At 37.0% G+C, this 25,472-nt stretch overlaps 1 protein-coding gene across 1 annotated transcript in view; it reads right to left on the reverse strand.

Moving 5' to 3' along the window:
* LOC126188554 (uncharacterized) overlaps positions 1–18,738 on the reverse strand; it is a 152,779-nt gene extending 134,041 nt beyond the window's left edge. The window contains exons 1-5 of the mRNA XM_049930154.1: positions 18,608–18,738; positions 17,719–17,939; positions 12,267–12,502; positions 7,258–7,415; positions 5,736–5,951 (exon numbers count right to left, since the gene is read on the reverse strand). Of these exons, the coding sequence (XP_049786111.1) occupies positions 5,736–5,951; positions 7,258–7,415; positions 12,267–12,502; positions 17,719–17,921 (813 nt within the window). The 5' untranslated portion in view covers positions 17,922–17,939; positions 18,608–18,738. The remainder of the gene's footprint in view (positions 1–5,735; positions 5,952–7,257; positions 7,416–12,266; positions 12,503–17,718; positions 17,940–18,607) is intronic.
* Between the last annotated feature and the right edge of the window lie 6,734 nt (positions 18,739–25,472).

The following is a 25,472-nucleotide window of genomic DNA, read 5'->3' on the forward strand; positions in this document are numbered from 1 at the left end:
AAGAAACTACAGTTTTCTGTTGCAGACTAGTGTATTAGGGAAAATGGCTATCAATGCAAAATTTTAGACTTGAGGAGCCAATCTATGGTTCAAGTAATGTAGTAAATCATATAGAAAATGGTAGATGTGAACACCATTTAACTTGACTATGTGCAGCCTTAATATGGCTACTTTATCCTTAACATGCTTCCACTACATTCTTTTAACTACACAGTTCCAAAGTAAACTATCAAGGACTGGACAAAACAAGAATATTAGAGAAATTAGGTAATCCAGCATTCCTTCTTCCACCTATGAAGAATGATAAGAGGTATTTTAACCCATTTCTGCCTGAATTAATTTTCACTTCTGAATTTTACAAATCAGAGATTTATTTGTCATTGTCATTACTGAAAAGTACTGCAACAAGCTAAACAAAAAAAGCAATTAATAATTTAAGAAAAAGAAGGTGTAACATATGTCACACTAGGTAGATCATACATTTTAAGTGAAATACATGGCAGTAAATAAAATAAAGCAATGTATGCCATTTACATTATGTTTAGGCACCAGTATTAATTTTCTGTGATGTGGTACAAAACACTTTGCACAAACCAACATCACATTTGCAGCACATTGTTCTTAGAATTTCTTTACAGTTTTCTGAAGTGCAGCCTCTTTTTGTGCGGTACCGTAGCTACCAGACTATTTTTTTTCCACTGGATCTTATATGGATTACCTGCAGGTCAACAAGGACCTGTAGGGACTGTTGCATTGAAAGTCAAATAACATTTCACCATTGTAGCACCGAAATTACAGTTGTGGCATATTCATAGCTGTCTTTCTGTAGATGAGCCACACATTATATACAGACACATCTAGTAGCCATATACAAATCAGACACCATCAATTCTTTCCCCTGATGCTATACAACACTATATTTTTTTCTATTCAGTCAGTTCTGCCTGCACCCTTATTTTTCTTGTATTCTCCAATAACACGTGGTCGCAGTACAAGCATTCTTGTCTTGGCTTGTATATTGGCTCACAGAACTCACTGGACTGATCCCACAGCTGGTTGAAGCAATTGTTACTGCAGAATTATCTCGTCATCTGCTAATAATCATTCCACTTTCCTTGCTGCTCTTGCAATCAATATTTCCTCATTCCTATTAGACATTGTCTTAAGGGTTATAAGTTGACATTCTTTAGGCAGGCGAATCTCATTAACAGTGCCAGTTGCACCATAATCTCGTTTTTTCAGGTGAACCAACAGTATTGGCAATGTAAACAGACTCAAAATAAAACCTGTAGGCCCGATTTTTACTTTTATCAGTAAGTGAATCAACCATTTGAACCAGAGATGCAGCATAATTTCCAAACAGTTTCTTTTACACTTCATTCCTCTGTGGATCAGTTCCTTGCTGTATTTGAAAATCCACTAGATAACATATGTTTGTGTTTAGGCACTATGCATTATATGCCAAATCTACTGGCTCTACCTTTCAGAAATTGTTTGCATCCATGCCTGCCAAAATACATTATCATGCAATGATAATCCAAATATTGCTCAGGTTTAAAGTGGAGAGAAAACACTTCTTAACATTTCTGTTAATGTAAGAAGTTTCCACATTTTATTGTTTACACTGATTTGTGTTACCACCTGAGTGAATGAATCTCAATTGTTTCATATCTGTCTCTTCTCATCATGTTGCGCACCACTTCATTTCTCATGTCTAACCCCTAATCCCAGTAACGTCTTCCACCAGATATAGGATTATAGTCCAAGAGAATTAGAATTTCTAGAAAATGTTTTCTCTCTTCATATGTTATTTTGGAATCTGAGCAATTCTTGAAAGAAGTGTATTTTGTAGATGCAGTACTGAGAAATTTAATTATTTCATCATTCCAAAACAGTTCAAAGCACTGAACTGGAGATAAGCTTCTGTATTTACTATGATCACTATCAGGAAATAACGTGTTATCACTTTGCTGATCCTCTCTTCTCCAATCTCTTATTACAGTTTTTGAAATCTGTAGCTTTTCTGTTTCATGTGAAATGATATTTCCTGGTTTATCATCATTAGAGCAGTCAGTCTGATGTTTACCACCTAATCAGTTTTTGTTGGTCAATAGTGCTTCTGCACCAGCATAAAGTTGCCACGGTCAAAGATTATCGATCTTTCCACACCATTTTCTTCATCAGAATCTTCATTCAACTCTACATTAGCTTCAGGAGGCTCAATAAATACATCCATTGCTTCTTCTTCTCTAGAATAACCAGTATTGTATGCACAGACAGGCCTCCAAGACAGAAAGAAACTTTATATTGACTGTGCTGCATATATGTGCAACACACAATTAAAAACTGGATTTGGAACCATAATAATGAATTGCATTTTGCGGCTAACCTATAATATATATATATCAGCACCTTTAACATTACAATTAAGCAAAAGTTTTAAAAATTGTACAGTGTATTGCTTCAGAAAATATAACTCACTTCTTATTCCGAGACGTAATCTTATTCAGAAAAAGAATTCAGTAAATGCCAACCAGACACTCTTCTCTTCCTGCTTTCTGCTGGCAGAAGCCTGCTTCAATATCAGCAATAGAGCTTCCTTAACTGAGAGACATACAACAACAGGCATTTCAAACGCATGCATTGTTGCCAATAAGAGAAAACAATGGTAGAATGTTATGTGACATATGTCACACTAGGCAGAAAACGGTTAACGCTTTTGGTGGGCTTATCTTTGTTTTCAGTGGTTCCCTTCTGTCATTGAAAAGAAAGATAATGGGAAAGGTCTATGAAAATATTTTAACTGACTTTTCATACGGAGGAGAGGCACAGGCCATGTTCTTTGTGCTTCATACTGCATCTTCTATGATAACATCTGCACCTCCATAAATACAAATTTCTAAGAATGTTCTGATTAATGTGAAGTATAAATAGTATGTCTTTCCAGGACTCCATACGCAACTACCCAAGCAGTGGGGAGTGTACTGGAAAAATAATAAAGGTCCATTCACCATATTCCAGCATTTTTGAAGAAGTATGCACTTTTTTTTAATCAGGAATAAAAGCCTCACCTTTTTTTTTATAAGGAATAAAAGTCTCAGTGACCCCAGTCTAGCCTTTATGTTTCAACCCTTGGGAGGATTGATTCCCTTGTAACAGCCTCAGGTGGTCCTACCCCACATTGAGCAGGTGTTCATAACACTTTGTCTAACTTTGTATTTCTACACTATTAAAATTTGTGTGTGTCTACTGGCAACAAATTTACTCCCATAAACGTTTGGAAAGCATACACCGGAAATTGCAAAAAACAAAAAAGGTAAATTTACTTGAGAAAATAATAAGTAACCATAGTTGTCTGAGGTAAACAGCAGAGTCTAAGATCACTATCCCAGAGGACCAAAAGGTCCCTTGAAGGAATTGACATTACATCCATACTCTGCAAACCACTGAAGTGCATGGTAGAGGGTACTTTGCACTTTACAAGTTACAGCTTCCTGTTCCACACATGTATGGAGCACAGGGAGAATGACTCTTTCCATTGCCTCTGTGCACAATGTAAATTATCCAATTTTCTCACAATCCCCACAGATGTGATTCACTGGGGACTGTTCGAGGATGGTTTGATAAGTTTGCAAATTTCCGTGAAAGAATGGAACATTTTTTAGTGTCTCCATGGCTGGTAAGCTTGGTTATCCCAAGAATTGTATAAAGAATTTAAACAGTGTACAGTTCATTGCTGACAGTCACCTGAATTCATCAGTAGGTCAACAGATTGAAAATGGAGAAATAAAGTTTCATGTTGTTATTAAACATTTTCATTTGAAGAACTGGATTGCCGCACAAAGAAACAGCGCTGGATGAAGTTCATGCAGACTCTGCACAATCACTGAAGACCATTTACTTTTGGATTAATGAATTTAAACATGGTTGGAGAAGCACCGAAGACTAAGTGTGTTTTGCGTATCCACTTGAGTCAACACAAAGGACACCATTGCCAAAATCCATGATATGGTAGTGTAAGGTCACCGAATAAAAATTCATGAGACTGCAGGCACTTCCACTGAGCGAGCACATAATATCTCTCAAGGAGAATTGCTATGAAGAAGCTTTGTGCGAGGTGGATGCCCCAACTGCTCAGTCAACCAAAAGCACATCTGGTACAACTTTCAGCACAATGTCTGCCAATGTTTAATCTCAATCTGCAGAACTTGATGTGCCGATTTGTAACTGCTGATGAAACCTGGGTCCATCATTACACGTCAGAGTCAAAACAGCAGTCGAAAAAAATGGATAATGGCTTGTGAAATGCACCGAAGAAGGCGTAGACCATTTAGTCAGCTAGTGACTGCCACTTTTTTGGGATTCCCAAGGAATAATCCTTTTAGATTACATGGAAAAACACAAAACCATTAGTGGGTCCTACTATGCTTCATTGTTTGATAGTTTGAAACTTGCGTTGGCTGGAAAAAACTTAAGGTTGGCATACAAAAAAGTTCTTTTTCACAAAGATGGTGTACAATCCCTTATACAAGCAACAACAATGGTAAAAGTGCAGGAATTGGGCTTTGAATTGGTTCCTCATCCACCCTATTCACCAAACTTAGCCCCAAATGACACTTGAAACTTTGGCTTGCTGCGAAGAAATTTTCATCAAATGAGGAATGAGGAAGTGATAATTGCAGTCAACAAGTTTTTTTTTTTTTTTTGTCCCTCCAGAGAATGACAGAAACTATTTTTCTGATGGGACGAAAAGATGGAGGATTGTGGGACCAAGCATATATCTCTCAAAGCAGACTTTTTTGAGAAGTATGACGAGTTGTTTACAAAATTTTATCTTGCTGTTTTACCACACTTATATAAACGCCCCTTTAGTACATATTCATCACTTGAAACGAGATCTTGAAAATTTGAAAGTAGGATTTCTCGGGATGATTTGCATCTATCTTCAAGTGTCTGCCATTTACATTTCTTCAACATATCTCTGGCACTTTCTCAGAGGTCAAAAACCTGTGACCATCAATGCCACCATCTCACATTAGTCCTATTTGGCTGGCATCCCATACACTTGAATAATACTGTAGGTGGTTTGTAAGTGTGTTTTGTAAGCAATCTCCTTTGCAGACTGACTGCATTTCTTTAGTATTGGGCTTTGAATTGGTTCCTCATCCACCCTATTCACCAGACTTAGCCCCAAGTGACACTTGAAAGTATATAATTTAAGTTAAATAGTGCATGTGCTTGTAATAAGTGTTGCCATGTTACAGATATGCCTGTTGTCACATGTATTTTGCTGTCACTAACACTGGCTAGTGGCAAAGATTATTTACCTTATAACATGTTTTGCTGCCTGAACCAGATAGACACTGATGTAATGAAATGACAGGTAACAAGATACTGTTTAACGATGTTAAAGGTATATTACTCAGCTTCACTGCTTCATTGTAATTTACATTTCTCTATTTGATCTGACAATGTACTCTTACACCACAGATGAGGTAACCCAAAATGCATCTCATGAGAAGCTCTTTAAAAAAAAGGCAATCAAGGCAAGTGCAGAATCATTAAAACTGAAAACTCTTAATTTCTTGTTACTGTAGTTTTAATTTTGTGAAGTGCACAATTTTAAATTTTTGCACTCAAAGCTAGATAAAAAGAGAAACAGGGAGATATGCAAAAAGCTGTATCATGATTTAAAAAAAAAATTCAAAACACTTTTTTTTAGCAAACTCCATTACCTGAAATACAGCATGTGATCGCGACGACTCTGAATTTGCATCAGTTGGATGTTGTGTCCTGTTTTTGTTTCCTTGTGCTAACATTGCAAGTAATTTGTCTGCACTGTCAATTGTCTCCATTCTGAGGCCTGCAACAGAAACTCCTGCTCTACTGTCTTCTCGCACATGGAGGGGACCAGAAGGCTGCAAGAGATCTCTAACATTTTCATTGTATACCTGCAATAAATTTGTCAAAGATAATTAATAACAAACAATGGAAAGTCCAGGATGGAACAACAACAATATTATGAAAATGATACATTGCTACTCACCATATAGAGGAGATGTTGATTTGCAGACAGACACAATGTAAAGACGGTTATTCATTTAAGCTTTCGGCCAAAAAGCCTTCTTCTGAAGTAGAAAACACACAGGCACAACTCCAAACACACAGCATATGGCTGCTAGGTGCAGTCTGGCAGGGAGATGGGTGACGGGAGATGAGGAAGAGAGCGGGAAACTAAAGAAGTTCCCCTCCCTGAAACCTCCAGACTGCACCTAGCAGCCCTACCCAGTCACAACCATGTCCCTCAACACTCCCATAAGTAGCATTACACCTTTCCCCACCCCAAATGCCATCCCTCCTCCCCACAATCCCCACTATCAACACGGGATTGATGCTCCCCTCAGGTACAGTCATGACTCCATCCAGCAACAGTAGCCAGACAGACAGAAACAGAGTTTATTTTACTGGAGGAAAAGAGCCTTCTGGCAAGAAGCTAAAACGTATAACAGTCTTTTCATGTTCCTATCTGTGACTCAACACCTCGTCTGTATGATGAATAGCAATCTTTCTTTTCATAGCATTGTAATTAACAGCAAAAGTGACATTATACAGGACAACACGCTAAATTACTTTTAATGTTTTTACTTATTAAGAAAATGTCAAGATCACTATGAACACTATACTTCTCCAAGGCTAATTTCCAACATACAAGCTGCAAATTCAAAATACATGATATAGTCACAATCAAGATGATAAAAACATATTGTAGCACTTATTATCCACGATAAGCTTACTACTAAGTGGTACTCTTATGCTGTAAAAGACAGAAATAAAAAAATAATTTTTTTCTGGTACATACTGCATATCTTACTTTACATGAGGTTTGTCACGCACTTTTGATGTATAATTTGATCATAGAACGCTCTTGTATAACCCCCAATTCCATTTAGGGGAATAAAACATTACATGCTAATTCAGAATTACAGTAGAAATTCTAGTCCCTACACTCAGTGTATAAAGCTCAATTGACACCATCTGACAACATTTTTTTTTTAAAAAGATCATCAATGCAGGAAGACTAATTACAATGGGAGATACAAGGTCTTAACAGTACTCCATAAGATAAGACAGCGCAGTTTTGCTTTTCATTTCTTAACAGTTGCACAAAATTTTAGTTGGTTTTACCAATTGCAATGACTTCATTTGACATAACATTTTTTCTCTACATACAATACTATCACTTTACATTATGCTTACCTCCAAATAAGAAACACACAGATCGAAAGTTTTCTCATCCTTCAAGTTCTCCATCTCAGAATAAAGCTCAACCATAGTAAGGTAAGTAATTCCTGGACTGTCTGCACTTCCAAGCATTGTATATGTTTTCCCAGCTCCTGTGGCACCATAAACAAACACTGTGGATTCAGAAAGAGAAAGCAGTGATTAGCCCCTGCAAAGAAACTAAAGGCATGTTGAGCACGTAAACTAACACTTCAAGTGGTATGTACTTACTACCAATAAATATGGTAAAATAACATCCTAATGAAAACAATGTCAAAGTGAAACAAATAAGTTTATAGAATCGCAGATAATACTAGGGAACGACAGGATTGGAAACTTAACAACTTACTGAACTTATTTGATACTGGAATAAGTTGAGAGATTTGAGGTTTGGCTCACTTTTGCGAGATTCAGCTCAACTCACGTATCTTGCTAAACTTTATAGGATTTGGTAGGACAGATTAGTTTGATGCCTTAATGCTATGAGAGAGTTTGCAAACATCAGCAGTCAAACACAGGGAAAAAAACATTGGGAGTAAGCATTGACAGAATTCTGGCAACGGCATCAGGTCACAGGGCGCTCCCAACTACTTCTGTGTCTGAACCTTGCTCAATCACATTTAAAGAAACAGGGAACAACACAGACCTCAACTGCATCAATTACTTTTTACCTAGTGACAGATTGTAGAGCCTGGGATTGAACTATAAGTTAGTATAATTGATAATTAAAATCAAATTGCAACAATATCACCCATACTGTTAGAAACTGACAAAAAACAACACTGGTTTAGAAATAAAAGGTATTCCATGGGAAACAGTTCAGGATATGCACCGATATGCTCACATTCTGTTCAGCAGGTAGGAAATCTCTATGAAGAAGTACAGACACTATTTAATAATCACAAATCCTACACAGCAACATTACAATGTGTAATCTGAAGCAGAAGACCATAAATTAAGTAAAGATTCTTCAGTTCGATATCAAAAATAAGGGAGCTCCTATGTTGGAGGAAATTGCCATGCAGAGCTATTACTTTGTTGTAAATCCTTTATGCTGGGGAAAAAAAGAATGTAGCCTGAGAAAAAAAAGCACAAAAATAAAATGGTAGACATTTCTTCAAACAACAAAGAAACTGTATAGGATGTAATGGTTCTAACAAACTTTCAAATTTTAATTTGCTGTAGGACTGCAATGCAGAGCAAAAACAGATACAGAAATAGAAATAGACAGTCTCTTCTGGGCAGGATATTAGAAATGTGATTTACAAGAACTGATCTATAAATAAGGAGGTATATGGGTTTAAATTAAGCAAAAAATATAGTATCTTAAAAAAAAAGGCAGACTGCAGATAAACCTGTGGTATTGTATATCAATACCACCCCACAGGCATCAAAGTTGGCAACAAAATTTCAAATTTCCGTGATATGCTCATAGCGGTCTTGCGGAATTGGCAGATACAATGGTGTGCACCCATTACGCCAGCAGCTCTATACCACAAGCGCCCTCTGCTGCCACGATAGAGGCTGGTTCGTGGCAGCAGACTCACCCCTGCGACCGCCTCGTTAAGCCATGTTACGCAGATGGTTGTCTAGTCATGGTCCCGACACCATTCCTTTAGTTCAGAGAAACACTTTCAGAGAACACTTCCTTGTTGCCATTGAGAGCTGTACTATTTCTTGTTGCATTATGTGTAACGAGTCTTCATATGCCTGGAGAAATACAAGTTAAGTAAATCTTCTGTTTACTATGTTAACTCTTTTGCTAATCATTTCTGCTCCCATCCAGCTTTCTTATGACAACAGTTGCCATACCACTCTGTAGCCCACCTCTCTCACCATTGTGTACGAAGACATACACAGTAAAACCAAAGGCAAAATCCCATCACAGCAAAGGCTATCTGGCATAGTAGATAACGCCCAGAATCCTGGGGCTCTAGAGTGTACAGGCACCTACTCTTTGGCACATTTGAGGACGCTCAGTACCACCAGTGTGATCCCTGCATCATCAGGGGGCTACGACCATAAGGGTAAATAATGCCACCCCCTCCAACCATCCAAAAATGGAGGATTGGTTACCGCACTAGATTTCAGGTGAAAACATAAATCCACCCTAATAGTTGGTGCAGAAGATCACAGTGTATGATGGATAGATTATGCACCTTCCCCTAATGGCCCACACTTGTGTGACATTTAGAGAAGTGGTAGCAAAACCTAAAAGATGACTAAGTAGTTAAGCGAAAAAACTAAGGGAAAGACTGTAAAATGAGTTAAGAGGGATGGGTGTCCTAATAATGATCAACTCGTCAATGTAAAAGGTTCACTAGGTACAAGATTCCTTTTAGTCACCTCTTATGACAGGCAAAGCATAACTGTGGGTCCATTCAAGTTCCTGACACAGCAGGTAGCAGAGATGGCAGCAACACAAACACAGCATATCAACACTGTAGTTTATCAATCTGCAATATGGCTGTTCACATTGGTCAGGATCCCATAACAGTCTCGCAAATATGGAATCAACAAGTTCAGGAAGCCATACACAACAGTATCTAGAATTTCAGTGTGTCTGCACGACTAACCCTCGTAGTGTACCGATAATGTATTCCACTCAACCATGCAGGATCATACAGCCATATCAAATACATCAAAACAGGAAATCTGCTTGTTTTCAACAATAACAATATGCATATGGACAGTGTGATTATGTCCGAAGCATCAGGGGCAGTCAGCACAGTGACCCATGTTGTAGCAGTGGTGTGACCAATGACAGCACTACACACAGAAGTGGTACCACATTGTCTTTTCAGACAAGTCTTGATTCTGTGTTCAGCATCAAGATGGACATAACCATGTGTGGTGGTTCCAAGGATAATTAACTTTTCCAGATTTCAATTGCCACCACCGCCATGACATGTTGTAAGGGCAGACATTGCGTACATAGTACAATCACCCCTGGTTTACATAAAACATAATTTGGGCAGCAGCCGTTAAATTCTTATGATTTAAGTAAGCCCACTGGCTGCACCCTATCTTCAAAGATCTCCACGACAGTGTATTTCACCAAGATAATGCACAACCACACACTGCCCATGCTCCCCTGACCTAAAACAGTGCGGATGTTTGACAGTAACCCTAGCCACTACATTCTTCAAACCTCTCACTCATTTAAAACATGTAGTCACACGCTGCTGAGAGGCTGGCAAGACCGTTTGGCAGCCACTATGATTGGACTCTGACAAAGAGCTGATGCAGTGTGAATTGACATAACTATGTGTTATTCTAGATGAATTAGATTATGCCTAGCCAGGCTGAGCCATTGTTGCTGTCGCCAGAGGAGCTAGCTCTGTACTACATTTCATACAACTTATTGCACCAAATCATCTACAAATTCATCTTGCAGCCTTCCTGCTATAGTACATATGAACAGTAAGCAACATTTTTCATTATTTACTATCCTTTCCAGTGTCGCAGTTCTAATGGCCATGAGTGTATGTAGCAGGAACAAAGAAAAGACTGGAACTAAGCAACTGTTAATGAAAAGATAAGAATTTCAAGCAAACAATAAGAACATGATACAATACATTGAATTAAGGTCTAATTCTATATTTCTTAGAAAGAGAGTAAGAAGATACAATGAAAAAGTAACATGAGCACACAAAAAACAAAACACATATGTTGGGTAGACGTCACATTTCATCAGTTGCAGTGTCAGACGGCACAATAACACAGAAAATTGTACAAGAACTCTAAGATTCCTTTGAATATTTGTACAGTTCAAAAAATGAATCATATACAATATCAATGATGGTAGATAATGTGTAAGTTACTCAATATATGAAGAAAGCACAGGTTCGTGCAGACGGTGTTTCAGTGAAAATTGCTAAAACTGGATGAAAAGTAACACACACAGAAATTGCACAGTTGTTTCCAAAAGTCCATAATCTGGGACTGAACGAGGAACCAGACATGGAGTCAAGATATCACCAAAACTATTATCCACCAGAGAGGGCATTCTCAGATCTGGAAACAAGGAAAACAAAGGAGAATGTGATAATGGAACATACCTTGCACCACATTCATTTCCCTGACAACACTGTAGGAGGAACTCATTGCTTGCCTCTGGTACAGATAAAGTTTAACAACAAAAGGAAGAAGTTGATACAATAAGTTTACAAGCAGGCCTGAAAATTTTAGTAACACTAAAATAATGTATAAACAGCACACTGAAAAATTGTGCAAATTAATAATGAAGTTAAATCAGCAGTTTACGATTTCCTGCATTTGGGTCAATTCAAGATAAGTGGACAGGCAGCAAAAGAACACAGCAAATGAGTAACAATGTGAGCAAGTGGTAGACTAATAGGGTGCTACGTATTTGATTAGTGTGGAATGAAAAGCTTACTACTGGTCTCTGTACCGTGTCTGCTGGATTCTGAAAGAAAGTGGCAGTGGTGATGATTCAATGGAGGAAGGTAAATGACATTAAAAAAAAAATGCACGACAGCCATGTATGTGTATTGCTGAAGACCACACAAGCATGGAACAGTCCAGATGAAATAATTATCCAGCAGTGCATGTCAAATAGCTGATACAGACAAAATTTAAGCTCCTTTGTAACTAAAGAGAGTGTATTAGAACAATATTCACCAGAGGATTTATGACTTTTCCAGCAGTTACATACCATCTGTCGAAACATAATAAATACAAATTAATCTGTGGCATAACTTATAATACTAAAAATGTATATGTAACAAAACTGCAACATACACGTATGGATTAGTATTACATTTAACACTTTCTAAAGGACCAAGATATTGTTTCATGAAATTTTTACAATGAATATACAATTTTAACTAATCCTTTAAGATACGTTCAAGAGTGGGTTACTAAAAATACTTCTTCAATATTCAAGCTTTGCAAGAAACATTCCACAAGTTGATAAGAGCAGTAATGCTACCTTAACTGTGGAAACTTTCACATATTCATACCTGAGCAATTATAACCACTCAACAAAGTCTTTATCATTTCTTTCGTGCTGCCTTCAAATACTTCTGTATTTGTTGATGTGAAACCAAAGACTTTATCAAAAATGTAGGTAGTGTCTTTATTTTGTTTCTTTAACAGATCCCTGCAGTTTTGTTTGACACCATGGTAAAAGAATGAAGGTTCGTCAATTTTAGGGTCAAAAACAAGCATCTTGTCATCGACTATCTGGATGATGGATCTGTAAGATGAAAGATTTTGCAAATGAAATAATACAATAACAAAGACTGTATACCAAGAGACAAATGTCCTACTTTCACTGCACTAAAAGAGTGCCATTTACTTGCCGTAAAAAAAAGTATACAACAAAGAAGGAAAGTTATTTAAGTTCCCAAATTTTTACATTTAATTGTAAAAGTTACATTAGTAACCATAGAAGATAAATAAAAAAGTACTGTAGAATCAGCATGGCAAAATATTTATGGTTTTAGCCTTTATCCATAGCACTAAATTTATTTACAAATTGTAAAAACCTTCCTGCATATGGCACTAGGAACAAGTCATTAACAACACAGTTCAATACTGAAATCTGAGGAATTATCTAATTTTATGACTACCATATCCCACAATTCAGGATTACAAATGACAGTGACAACTTGAGTACAAACACTGACACTCAAGACTATCCAGTCAGCAACATTTAATTACAACCACATACATCATTCCAAACAATCTGACTGTTACTCAAAGTCAAAACCATAATATTTACAACATATGTACTAATAGAAAATAATAAAGGTACAAAGGGAGACAATGTCAATGGAAAGTAGGGGAGAGGTGAACGGAAAACAGGTACAAGTATAAACATTATTGGCTGGAGGAGGCCTTTAACCAGGAATCTATATAAAATGGTTGATGACAGAAAGTATCTGAAGGTTCAGTCCATAACAGATCAGAATGATGTTTGGACCTTATTCTGTTTAAATTTGTTTCATTGTATGATATGCACCCATATAGTAAACAAAAAAATACTCTTTCAATGCAAGATCATATGTTGTACAAATTTTAAGAAATAATAATTGCTTGCTATACTGAGATTATCATAAAACTTCAAAACATCCATTTTGTTTCATTTCTAAAACAAAAAATGCTTTCATATTTCTGATTTATGTTCACAAACAGTGGTTTACATTTCAAGACTGAGAAAGGATGAATTCCTAAGAAAATGAAGGACATACTATGAAAGAGCTACGGGGGTTTAACAGCAAACCATAATATTACTTTCCTTCAAAAACAAGTTGAGGTATTAGGCTTACTATTAATTGAATTAGGTCAACACTATACACTAAAACCTGGTAGACACTTCAATAATAAAAGCTACCCGTACCAGAAATTGAATGAGAATGATTTCTATGAACATTTGCATTTTTGTTAGAAGATTTCAAGGTATGGATAAAGATACAACAATGAAGGAGCTAGTCCCTAGGGAAGAATGTAAGCTTTGCATTTGCTACTCTAGTTGTCCTTTTCAAGGATGAAGTCAGAACTGGCACTATTGATTAAGGCAACCACACCATGTCCTAATTCAATAATTCTCAAATCTAAGCAATTATATTGTCGAGAATTGTTTGCATACATTATCATTCCACCAGTATCCAGCAAAACATGAGTAATTTAAAATAAAACCAAAGTTTACGAGACCTTCTCCCTTTCCAAGTAGTTCTGTAGTTCTATAATACTGCTGATCCACAATGAAGGCACATGTATTCAAGCTAAAAGAACATAACACAATATTCATCAATGATATCAGTGTTCTTACTCATACTGCCTAGAGTACACATATCTACTTTAGTGCACTTTCTACAGGTCACCACAGCAATTACTTAGAAAATTAATTTGTTACTATAATGCCTCCATCTCGTTTATCCCTGGGCACTGTATGCTCATTCATGTGTCACAATACTGTTACAGGAATTGCAGATAATTTATATTAGATGCCAGTGATGGTAAATCAATTGTTCAGTATGACTTCAACTAAATTTTGCTTACCAGCACCATTTATTAACTTAAAGTTTTGGTGTACCAGACACTACAAAAAAAGCATGCGTCCCGACCTTCCTGGTGAAATAGTTTATCTCAGTTCAAAGTACAGGCAGAGCCCTACACTGTGTGATAGTTAAGTCTGGGAATGATTATAAACATCTGAGGTTGGCCGAGATTGATGCAGTTTTTCTTCTCACAATAGGAACTACTTAAAACAACAAGGCAGAAGCCCTTGTATGAGGAAAACGTTTGCAAGATTATATCTAGATCTAAAATATAATAGGCCAATATGTGTACGTACTGACAGACTTTTCTCCATGACCCCAACCCCACAATCAACCACTTGTTGGTGGGGTGGTAGATAGCCTTTGGTCTCATGCTGTTAGTAAGGGAGTTTGGTTAGGTTCGACATTCAGACTTTAATAACAACATATAATAGCAAATAGATCAGTTTTTAATCTCTCGGCATGTTTTCATCAATTAAATTTTACTGGCAATCAACACAGGCCAAGAAAAAATACCAGATATAGTCAAGGATAAAAACTAACAAATCAATAACTGAACGGTACACTACAGTGATTGCAGATACATATTTCACTTATTCTTCCAAGTATAATCTTTACATACTTTACTGCATTTTCGTCAATCACTTCACTTCTTCTCTTGCATTATTCTTTGCAAGTATAAACCGTATCATACTCTTATTAGTTACTGTGGATGATTTAGCATCATTTAAACACTACTTTGTTAAGACAATATTACTAAACAAACATTGGCACCATGGTGCTACCCAGAGTTAAATACATCTGCATAATGTAATGTTAATGCCAGTATGGCTGGAACAGTGCGAGGCATGCTTAATCGAATATATTCACTAATACAGTAAAGTCAGAGTACCAATTAGTACATTATACCCATATATCTGCTAAGCACAATCACTTCCTTCCACACCCAACAGTATGGGTGAAACGTGCATCATGAACGAAAAAGATACAAATATTTTCACATATTCTGCAAAGTTGAGAAGTGATATATTATTTAGACTTACCTAACAGTAGGGCCTACTTATTGTCCTATATTTGATGGATTTTTGCCCATCACACTCACCCACTGCGATGCACTGCAACCAAATTGCTAACAGGATAACTGCATTCATATTATACTTAATAAGGTCTACATCTTTATACATCTCTTATCTCTAATGCTACTCACGGCTTCTCCCATGCCACATATTCTGAGCCTGGCAAGGCCGGGTTTCTCAGCTAGTTAATCTTACAAAAGTGTTGATACAGACTACATAAATTGGCAGCTCATGACAGTCAACTCAATAACTTCAACAGTTTTGGAGTTACACTCCAATTCATTCTTCAAAATGTTTGACGAGAAACATGTACAGAAATCGTTAGCATTTTCAATATTTCAATTGTTGACTGCTATAGTACTGTTAAATATTTTTAAAATAATTCAGATACACATGGTACATCACGGTCAAAACATTAACCAAATATTATTGCAGAAGGAGTGAAGGAATTTATCACAATTCTGTTTTGCCAAATCCATGAGTAATCTTGTCACAGCTACTTTAATTACAAACACAATATCAGCACACTATCTCAGAGCTACCCTTATTGTACACAGTTTCAGAAAGAGTAAAAGGGAATAATTGACAGGAACGGGGGAAAGAAATACAGTAGAAGAAGAATGGGTAGCTTTGAGGGATGAAGTAGCGAAGGCAGCAGAGGATCAAGTAGGTAAAAAGATGAGGGCTAATAGAAATCCTTGGGTAACAGAAGAGATACTGAATTTAATTGATGAAAGGAGAAAATACAAAAATGCAGTAAATGAAGCAGGCAAAAAGGAATACAAACGTCTCAAAAATGAGATCAACAGGAAGTGCAAAATGGCTAAGCAGGGATGGCTAGAGGACAAATGTAAGGATGTAGAGGCTTATCTCACAAGGCGTAAGATAGATACTGCCTACAGGAAAATTAAAGAGACCTTTGGAGAAAAGAGAGCCACTTGTATGAATATCAAGAGCTCAGATGGAAACACAGTTCCAAGCAAAGAAAGGAAAGCAGAAAGGTGGAAGGAGTATATAGAGGGTCTGTAGAAGGGCGATGTACTTGAGGACTATAATTTTGGAAATGGTAGAGGATGTACATGAAGATGAAATGGGAGATACGATACTGCGTGAAGAGTTTGATGGAGCACTGAAAGACCTGAGTCGAAACAAGGCCCCGGGAGTAGACAACATTCCATTAGAACTACTGACAGCCTAGGGAGAGCCAGTACTGACGAAACTCTACCATCTGGTGAGCAAGATGTACGAGACAGGCGAAATACCATCAGACTTCAAGAAGAATATAATAATTCCAATCCCAAAGAAAGCAGGTGTTGACAGATGTGAAAATTACCTAACTATCAGGTTAATAAGTCACAGCTGCAAAATACTAACACGAATTCTTTACAGACAAATGGAAAAACTGGTAGAAGGTGGCCTCGGGGAAGATCAGTTTGGATTCCGTAGAAATATTGGAACACGTGAGGCAATATTAACCCTACAACTTATCTTAGAAGAAAGATTACGGAAAGGCAAACCTACATTCCTAGCATTTGTAGACTTAGAGAAACCTTTTGAAAATGTTGACTGGAACACTCTCTTTCAAATCTGAAGGTGAGTACACAAGATATAAAATGTAGATTGGCAATGGCAAGGAAAGCATTTCTGAAGAAGAGAAATTTGTTAACATCGAGTATAGATTTAAGTGTCAGGAAGTCGTTTCTGAAAGTATTTGCATGGAGTGTAGCCATGTAAGGAAGTGAAACATGAATGATAAATAGTTTGGACAAAAAGTGAATAGAAGATTTTAAAATGTGGTGCTACAGAAGAATGCTGAATATTAGATGGGTAGATCACATAACTAATGATGAAGTATTGAATAAAATTGGGGAGAAGAGGAGTTTGTGGCACAACTTGACAGCAGGGATCGGTTGATAGTGCATGTTCTGAGGCATCAAGGGACCACCAATTTAGTACTGGAGGGCAGCGTGGAGGGTAAAAAATCGTAGAGGGAGACCAAGAGATGAATACACTAAGCAGATTCAGAAGGACGTAGGTTGCAGTAGGTAGGTGGGAGATGATGATGCTTGCACAGGATAGAGTAGCATGGAGAGCTGCATCAAACCAGTCTCAGGACTGAAGACCACAACAACGATGACAACAACAACCCTTATTCCCTTTTAAATATGTACAATTTAGATCAAAGGTTCCAGTCTTCAATCCTCCTCCTGAGTGAAGAACTCATAAAATAAACCATTCCTCTTACTTTATATTTGCTGAATGTAATACAATATTTTATGCTTGCATGTACTATTTACTTAGTAAAGTACGATAGTCACAAAAGAGAAACAAACCTGTAATTTTCTCCAGACTCTTTTTCATTTGTAGGGCGCACTCTCACAACTACTTTCACATTTGACTGGCGTTTAGCGTTCTCCTTTAACTTTCTTGCTGAACCCGGAGAATACTGCACAGACTTTCGCGTATGAACTGACTTCCTCTTCACTTTACTCATAGGAGAGAAGGATCTTTCCAATGATCTTCGATTCAGCACCATCTTCACAGGAGGTGGTAACTGGAACAAAATTATGGAAACGCAAGTAGATTATCCAACAAACAACGTAACTGACCACATTTATCCTAATATACTATTAATCACAGCAGTTCCCCAATTCCCTACAATGGGCACTTGCATTTCACCACTATCTTCCGACCTCTTTTTAAACACGGTGGCATTTCTGACTCCCTTTTGCAACTAACTACGTTATTATATGTCCACGGGAAGCAACAACTTTCACTACTTAGGGGAAAAAAGGAAGTAGGCCTTCTATTTCCTGACCAAATTAGTAAGATACTACTGTACTTGTACGTAAGCGAAAACAGCGAAATTCTGATGCATTTGTGTTTACGATCTAAGGAATAGGAAGAGGTGCACTCTACAGCTCAATAATAAACATCCACTACATTAAATTTTCAATAGCGTAATGGAGCACAAACCAAACTTCAAAGGTTTGTTTACAAACAAATAAGACAAAAAATTCTTCATTTATGAAGCCCTTTGCTGATCAACCATATGCCGTCCCCTTTAATAAATGTGACACTGAAACAAAAAAATTTAACTCTTCAATCGCCACAACAAAAACTGCGTATTAAGTAAACAGTCCGAAATTTAACTGAAACTTCAATCCCCTCCCATATGAACTATTCAATTCCAGCACTCCACAGCAGAAATATATCACGTACGTTCTTGTGAGAAACAGTTCTGTATGCGCTGTTATTCCAAGCTGAAAATCTTCTTCAAATCAGCCACCAAACTAATTACTTTAGCAGTCTCAAACATTGAAACCGCAACTTCCAGTTTGAATATATGAGCCATACAAAGATTCTATAACGAGACACTACCAATCTTTGAACAACATAATATAACCACGACGAGCAGAAAAATTGCTCCTTGACAACCTTAATCACATAGGTCTCATCAGTTATTAGATGATATTTGAATAGCATTTTTAAAATTTTGTTACTTTAACAATTTATTTAGGTAACGAGCAAGATAATATATAATAGAAAATTAAAAATTACGTAAGTACTGAGCAATAATAATAATGCACTTACGATCTGATTACTTTACACAAGTCTATATGACAAAATTTATACAATATTTGAGAACGTATGAAATGATTTTACATTACAGAAATCCCCCTCCTTTGTAGAGGAATTTATTTATAGAGAAAAAACAGTGGTCCATCAGAAATAGCTCCAGCTCATTTTTGAATAGGCTTAATTTCCTTACGAACTTGGCTGTTTGTTTTGTAGATGGCTGTAAATGTGTACCAATGCAGACGATTCTTTTTTAATAACAGGAGTTATGGATAGGTAGATGAGAGTGTTGTTATAGTTAGTGCCTACTGGTGCTATGACAACACATAAAGCTGTATTGTTCATAAACATTGTCTACGAAAGAATATTCTGGCATAGTGGGGATTTCTAGCACAGGGCACAACAGAATGATGCGACTTTGCCTACTTCACATTTGATTTGGACGGATGAATTTTGAGTTACGAATGTAATTTGAATAATGGATGTGTTCCCCAAGGACAAAAACGTGCACGATATGCCTGCAGTACTGCTTTTCCGTTACACCTTGTGTTCAGTACATGTAATGAATTGTATATACCGGATGTTCCCCGTAAGATATGTCAGGTGCATTTTCTCTAATGTTTCAGTAGATATTTGCAATTATATTCTTGCTGTGGTAGCAGGAGTCAACCCTACACATATTGCTCATCACGTCTTTAATGCGACGTCCAGTGTCGAGGAAAAGCGTTGGTTTGTTCCCGATTACAAAGAAAATTATTTATGAAGCGGAATTTCACGTGCGCAGTCTAAAGAGCAGTGTCAAACTAGTTCAGTGCCATATTTATTTTATAAATTCCTATTAACAGGGGCAGTAAAACACGAAGAGTAACTGGTTCTGCAGCATTGACTGACAAGCACTACTGCTTGGCGGTAGCAGTCAGTATGGACTAGGACGGTGCTGTCGCTGCGGTATTAGTACTCACTCTTCATTTTTTGTGCCTGTTAATAAATATCGATAAAACAAATATCGCACCAGACTAATTTGAGACCACTCTATCGAATGGGCAAATAAAATTCCTCTTTCAAAAACAAGGGGGAAAAACCGACATTGAGCATCACATGAAAGGCGTGATGGGCTAAGACTCTTTTGGCACGTCGTATTAGATAAAGCTTTGTCTGATAAGTCTGTCTCTGTTCTTACGATGTTTCCAGTGGTTGTGTCTTGTGGGAAATAACGTTTTTTGTAATCCATTCATTTCAAATACCCCACATTCCCTTTCTTTCTAATTTATTCAGTAGAGTAACATGATCTATGATGTAAATTGTTTTAGAAAGGTCAAAAAATATGCCACTAACAGTTTTCTCCCGATCTACAGATCTTAGGACAGCAAGTGATTCCTTGTAGAGACCTGTGGTTGTGGGTCATTATTGACTGAAGACGTTCTGATAATTTGATGACCAGCTTTTATTCATAAAATCTTGACGCCTGTTATAAAAGAGCTTTCCAAAGATATTTTAGAATCTGTGCCAAATGCCTCTTATTCTTAATGTTGTTTGTAGCCCCCATTTTGGGCAATGGTGTGACTTAAACAACCTTTACATGATTTAGAAATGTACATGTGGAAAGGAGGGGTGAAATCAGTGGGATATGAAATTTTCTGAACATGGTTCTCTCGTTAACAATAGAGTCTCCTGATCACTATAGCGCACATTTTATGCCTACTGTTTTAAGGGGAGCATTTGATAAAAGCATTTGTGTAATGATTTAATACTATTTCCCTAGAGACCCTTGCTGGTGTATTTACTCTGGATTAAACTGAACCTGTTTTTCATGCACAGTAATTCATTTCTGCAGTTTGAGGGTTTCAGAAAAATCTGTTACATCCACTACATGTTATTTTTGTTTTTCTTATTCTAAAATACTTAATCACCTTTTAAATTTAACCTATTTGGTCCCAGAGTGGCGTACACACAACGTGAAGTTTAACTTCACAACACGCAGTCCAATTGAACTTATACAAAACTCAACACACATGTGTCAAAAGGTATTCAAAAGTTCTCTGTTAATGTTTTGTTATATTTGACAATTAGTCTAACACTTTGTGAAAAAAATAAATTACTGAGATCTTCATGTTGTGTGTACACAACAATGGAAAGAAACAGATTAAACACGAATTCTTCAGAATTACCATCAGGGGGTCTGTATTACGTTGCAGTAACTAAGTGCATATCAGTAAGTTCCGTTCCAGTAGCCGTCATTTCAATTTTTTTCCTTTCTCAGCTATATAATGCTGGTTGGTTTCGTGGTAGAGGACCAAACAGCGAGATCATCGGTCCCATCGATTTAGGGAAGGATGGGGATGGAAATCGACTGCACCCCTTTCAAATAAAGATGTCTTTGACTTGCCCATTTTTTGATACACACTTTTCAAATGTAGTTTTCCTTTTATGTTTACAATGAGATCTGTAGATCGACCTTTGCTGGAGAAAAACAGGAACATTCACTGTATCTGTATGATCTATATGCTGTTTTCCTAACCAGTGCTGTCATGTACATCAGAATCCGACATTAATTATTGTAATTTACTGGTCAGAAATTTAACATTCTGGTGTATTAGTTTAAATGGGGGGGGGGGAGATTGTTCTACTTTGTCACTGTTGGCACTACATTTACTTACTTCTAACGAACCATTTACCGCAGGCAAGGCCTTATCCCTGTTTATCTTTTGAGCTTCTTCTTTGTTCTGTTTCCGACTAAACATCATTTAGATGACACTTTTTCCTTCTGCTTACAATATTTCACACTGCTTTTTTCACAGTAGCTGTCTCCATTTCTTCTGCAGATACTCTTGCTGCTATTGGTGTTGTTTCTGCAGTTGATGATGATACTGCTATTGGCTGTGGTGCTGCTGATACTGGATCTCCTGCTGTAGCAGATGTTGATTCTGCTGCTGCTACTCCTGATTCATTCATTCAGTCATTCTCTATAGATCCATCGAATAATTTGTATACAGAGAGTACTACATGACATGGGACAATTTATTACAGTAGTTAAACATTTAAAAATGCATAATTCCAAATTAAATACACCTAGACTTACACAAATGTATGATAGTTAAATATTGCAACATCTAGTGTTAGTATACTCACAAGCTGTTCAAAAATCAAGGTCAACTAGACCTTATTATAATTATAATTTCAGGAGGAGTTGCAAAAAGAGTCTTTTAATAATGTCGGTTTTAGCCTTCTTTTAAAATGTGCTAGATTGTTCTTTTTTATGTTTGGTGGTGGATGATTATAAAGTGCAATCCCCATGCATTTTACCCTATCAGCAAATAATTTGGTGGAATGAGGAAATTGTGTCAGCAAGTATTTCCCTCTAGTGTCATGCTGGTGATAGTCCAGATTCTGCTTCAGACTGCCAATATGTAGGTTGGTAAAACTTATTATCTCCAATATTGTACTGGCATGGTAGTGGAAGAATGCCTACTTTTCTAAATAGCTGTTTACACAATTCTCTCTGCTTTTTAAATTACATTATCCTGACAGCTTTCTTTGGAGCTTAAATATTTTAGCGGACTCAGGACTGTGGCCCCAGAATATGAGGCTATATGTTAGGGTTGAGTGCAAAAGAGCATGGTACACTGATGCTAGGATTTTTATACTTCCTGACGGATCGAAGCATAAAACTTTTTTACTTAGCTTGGTAGCTGAGCTGTCAGTGTGCCTTTTCCTGCTTAGAGTTTCAGAGCTAAATATTCCACCGGATTTAGTTACATTTTCCTGTTCAGTGCTATTTCCACCTATTCGTATAGTTGGGATGGGGGGATTTCTGTTCTGGACTGTATGAAATGTTAGGCCTACAGTCTTTTTTGCATTAAGAAGTAGCCTATTAGCTGTAAGCCATGAATCCAGTGAAGGTGTACATTGATTGACTGCAACTTCGATATGCTCATCTGAGTCAGATATCAGAATGTTGGTGCCATCGGCCAAAAGGAAGGTATTGCAAGTCGTAGGTGAAGAGGAAAATCATTAATGAACAGGAGAAATAGAATTGGACCTAAAACTTATCCTTGAGGGTCATCATGTGTTACGGTTTGCATATCAGAACATGAAAATGTGGGTTTTCCTGAAGGAGTGACCTCACACAACTGCACATATTGTTTTCTATTTAGTAGGTAGCTTGCAAACCAATCGTAGGAAGTGCCCTGTATACCATAGTTATATAGTTTTTGTAATAATATTCTGTGGTTTAGAGTATCGAAGAACTTTGTAAGATCAAGGAACAACCATACAGCTGGCTGTTTCTTATCTACCAGGGTGAGAGTTGTATCTAGAAATTTATAAACAACATGTATTGTTGTTTTCCCTCCTGGAATCCATATTGAGCTGGAGAAAGGATAGAGAACATATTCAGAAATGATTTTAGTCTTTCAGTAACTACATACTCAAATGTTTTACTAAACACAGAGAACACTGCTATTGGCCGATAATTATTGGGAACTTGTTAGAATCTTTTCTGTGCATCGGTATAATTTTTTTTATGGTAAGTAATTTAGGCAATATGCCTTCCAAAAATGAAGAATTAATGTTATGTGATAGAGGCTTATTTATTATATTTCAACATCAGAAAACAACTAAATCATTTAGATCCATCCCGTGATTTGTAAAGATAAATCTTTCAAGGTTGTGGAGTCTTAGAAAAGAGATATTTGTGTAGAGTTTAGCAACTCTTTCAAGTTCCCAGTTAGATTTCTCTATTTAGTTGTAAAAAAAATGGTTCAAATGGCTCTGAGCACTATGGGACTTAACTGCTGTGGTCATCAGTCCCCTAGAGAACTTAGAACTACTTAAACCTAACTAACCTAAGGACATCACACACATCCATGCCCAAGGCAGGAATCGAACCTGCGACCGTAGCGGTCGCGCGGTTCGAAACTGTTGCGCCTAGAACCGCTCGGCCACTCCAGCTGGCCTATTTAGTTGTATTTTCGATTTCTGCTTCTGAGGTTGGTGATAAGAACAGTGAATCAATAGGGTTGCTCGAAAGAGAGGTCAGCATAGGGTTATTCTTTAAGTGATTAGTAAGGGTTTCAACAGAATTTGTGAAGAAGGAGTTACATTCATGAACCATTTCTTTTTTGTTAGTAATGAATCTTCCATTTGATATTATAGGTTATCTGTCATCAGGTGACTGCACAGTGATTAAAAATAATTACACCAGATGCATTTCTCTTTTATTTACAAAACACCTTCTGTGGTATTCTGTAAATTGGATACACACATTTGTACATTTTTTATCCATTTAGGTTAAAAATAGCGTTTTCTTTATTAAGTTGGTCTGCAAGATACTTAGTGTTTCTTTACATAGTCTGCACCTTCCCCTCCTGCTAGCAGTGGTTAGTGTCGACAGGCTTCATTTCACATCTGCAGTTTTTGGCATTTTGCGATATATCCTGCTCTGCACTATTTATAATTGACTTTCTTAACTGTTTTTCATTCATCACTGCCACCGTGTTTATGCCTATTCATTTGTTTTCTTTCACATTGCGAGGGTTGCCAACCTGTGAAACGATTTGTGTGTGTGTGTGTGTGTGTGTGTGTGTGTGTGTGTGTGTGTGTGTGTGTGAGAGAGAGAGAGAGAGAGAGAGAGAGAGAGAGAGAAAGAGAGAGAGTTAGTGGAATTGTTTTGTATGTAGGTAGAGGCTTGAGAGGGGTGGTGGATTTTTTTTTCGAGGGATGGGGGAGCGGGGGGAGGAACGACAGGAATGGCCTGGACAATGCTTATGGGACGGGCCTGGGAGCAAAATGGTAGTGGTAAATGGAGCTTGTTGTTATATTTGTACTTTTAATGTTATATTAAGTGGTCAATGAGTTAAAGAGTGTGTGGTTTGCCAAGTTGATCTGATCATTTATGAGTTGTTTCTTTTCTGTTATGGTTTTTTGGATGTGGTAGTTTTCTTGTTTATCCTTATCATTTCCATGTCTGTGTCTCTGGTTGTAATTTTATGTTGGTGCTGGTGTAAGTGTTCTGCAAAAGTTGAATGATCTGTCCTATACTTCCATGCTCTTATATGTGCTTTGTATCTGGTGTCAAGTGTTCTCCTGGTTTGACCTATGTATTTTCCATCACATCTATTGCATTTCAGTTGGTATATTCCTCATTTCTGAGACAGATCAGTTTTTCCTATTGTTTTTGGGAAGTATTTCTGAATTCAGTTGTTAGTTTGTTGTGCTATTTTATGCCTTTTTTGGAAATATTGGATATTCTTTGTGTCCAATTTACAGAATACCACAGAAGATGATTTTTAAATAAAAGTGAAATGTGTCTGGTATAATTCCTTTTAATTACATTGCAGTCAGCTCAAGACAGATAACCTATAATATCAAATGGAAGATTCATTATCAAAAACAGGAAATGACTATGCACTCTTCAATTAAATTACAGAAATGTTGTTTTCCTAAATCATTTAGATGCATCCCGTGATTTGTAAAGATAAATCTTTCAAAGTTTTGGAGTCTTAGAAAA

Source organism: Schistocerca cancellata, chromosome 5 (assembly GCF_023864275.1).
Source record: "Schistocerca cancellata isolate TAMUIC-IGC-003103 chromosome 5, iqSchCanc2.1, whole genome shotgun sequence".
In the NCBI taxonomy this organism is placed as follows: Eukaryota; Metazoa; Arthropoda; class Insecta; order Orthoptera; family Acrididae; genus Schistocerca; species Schistocerca cancellata.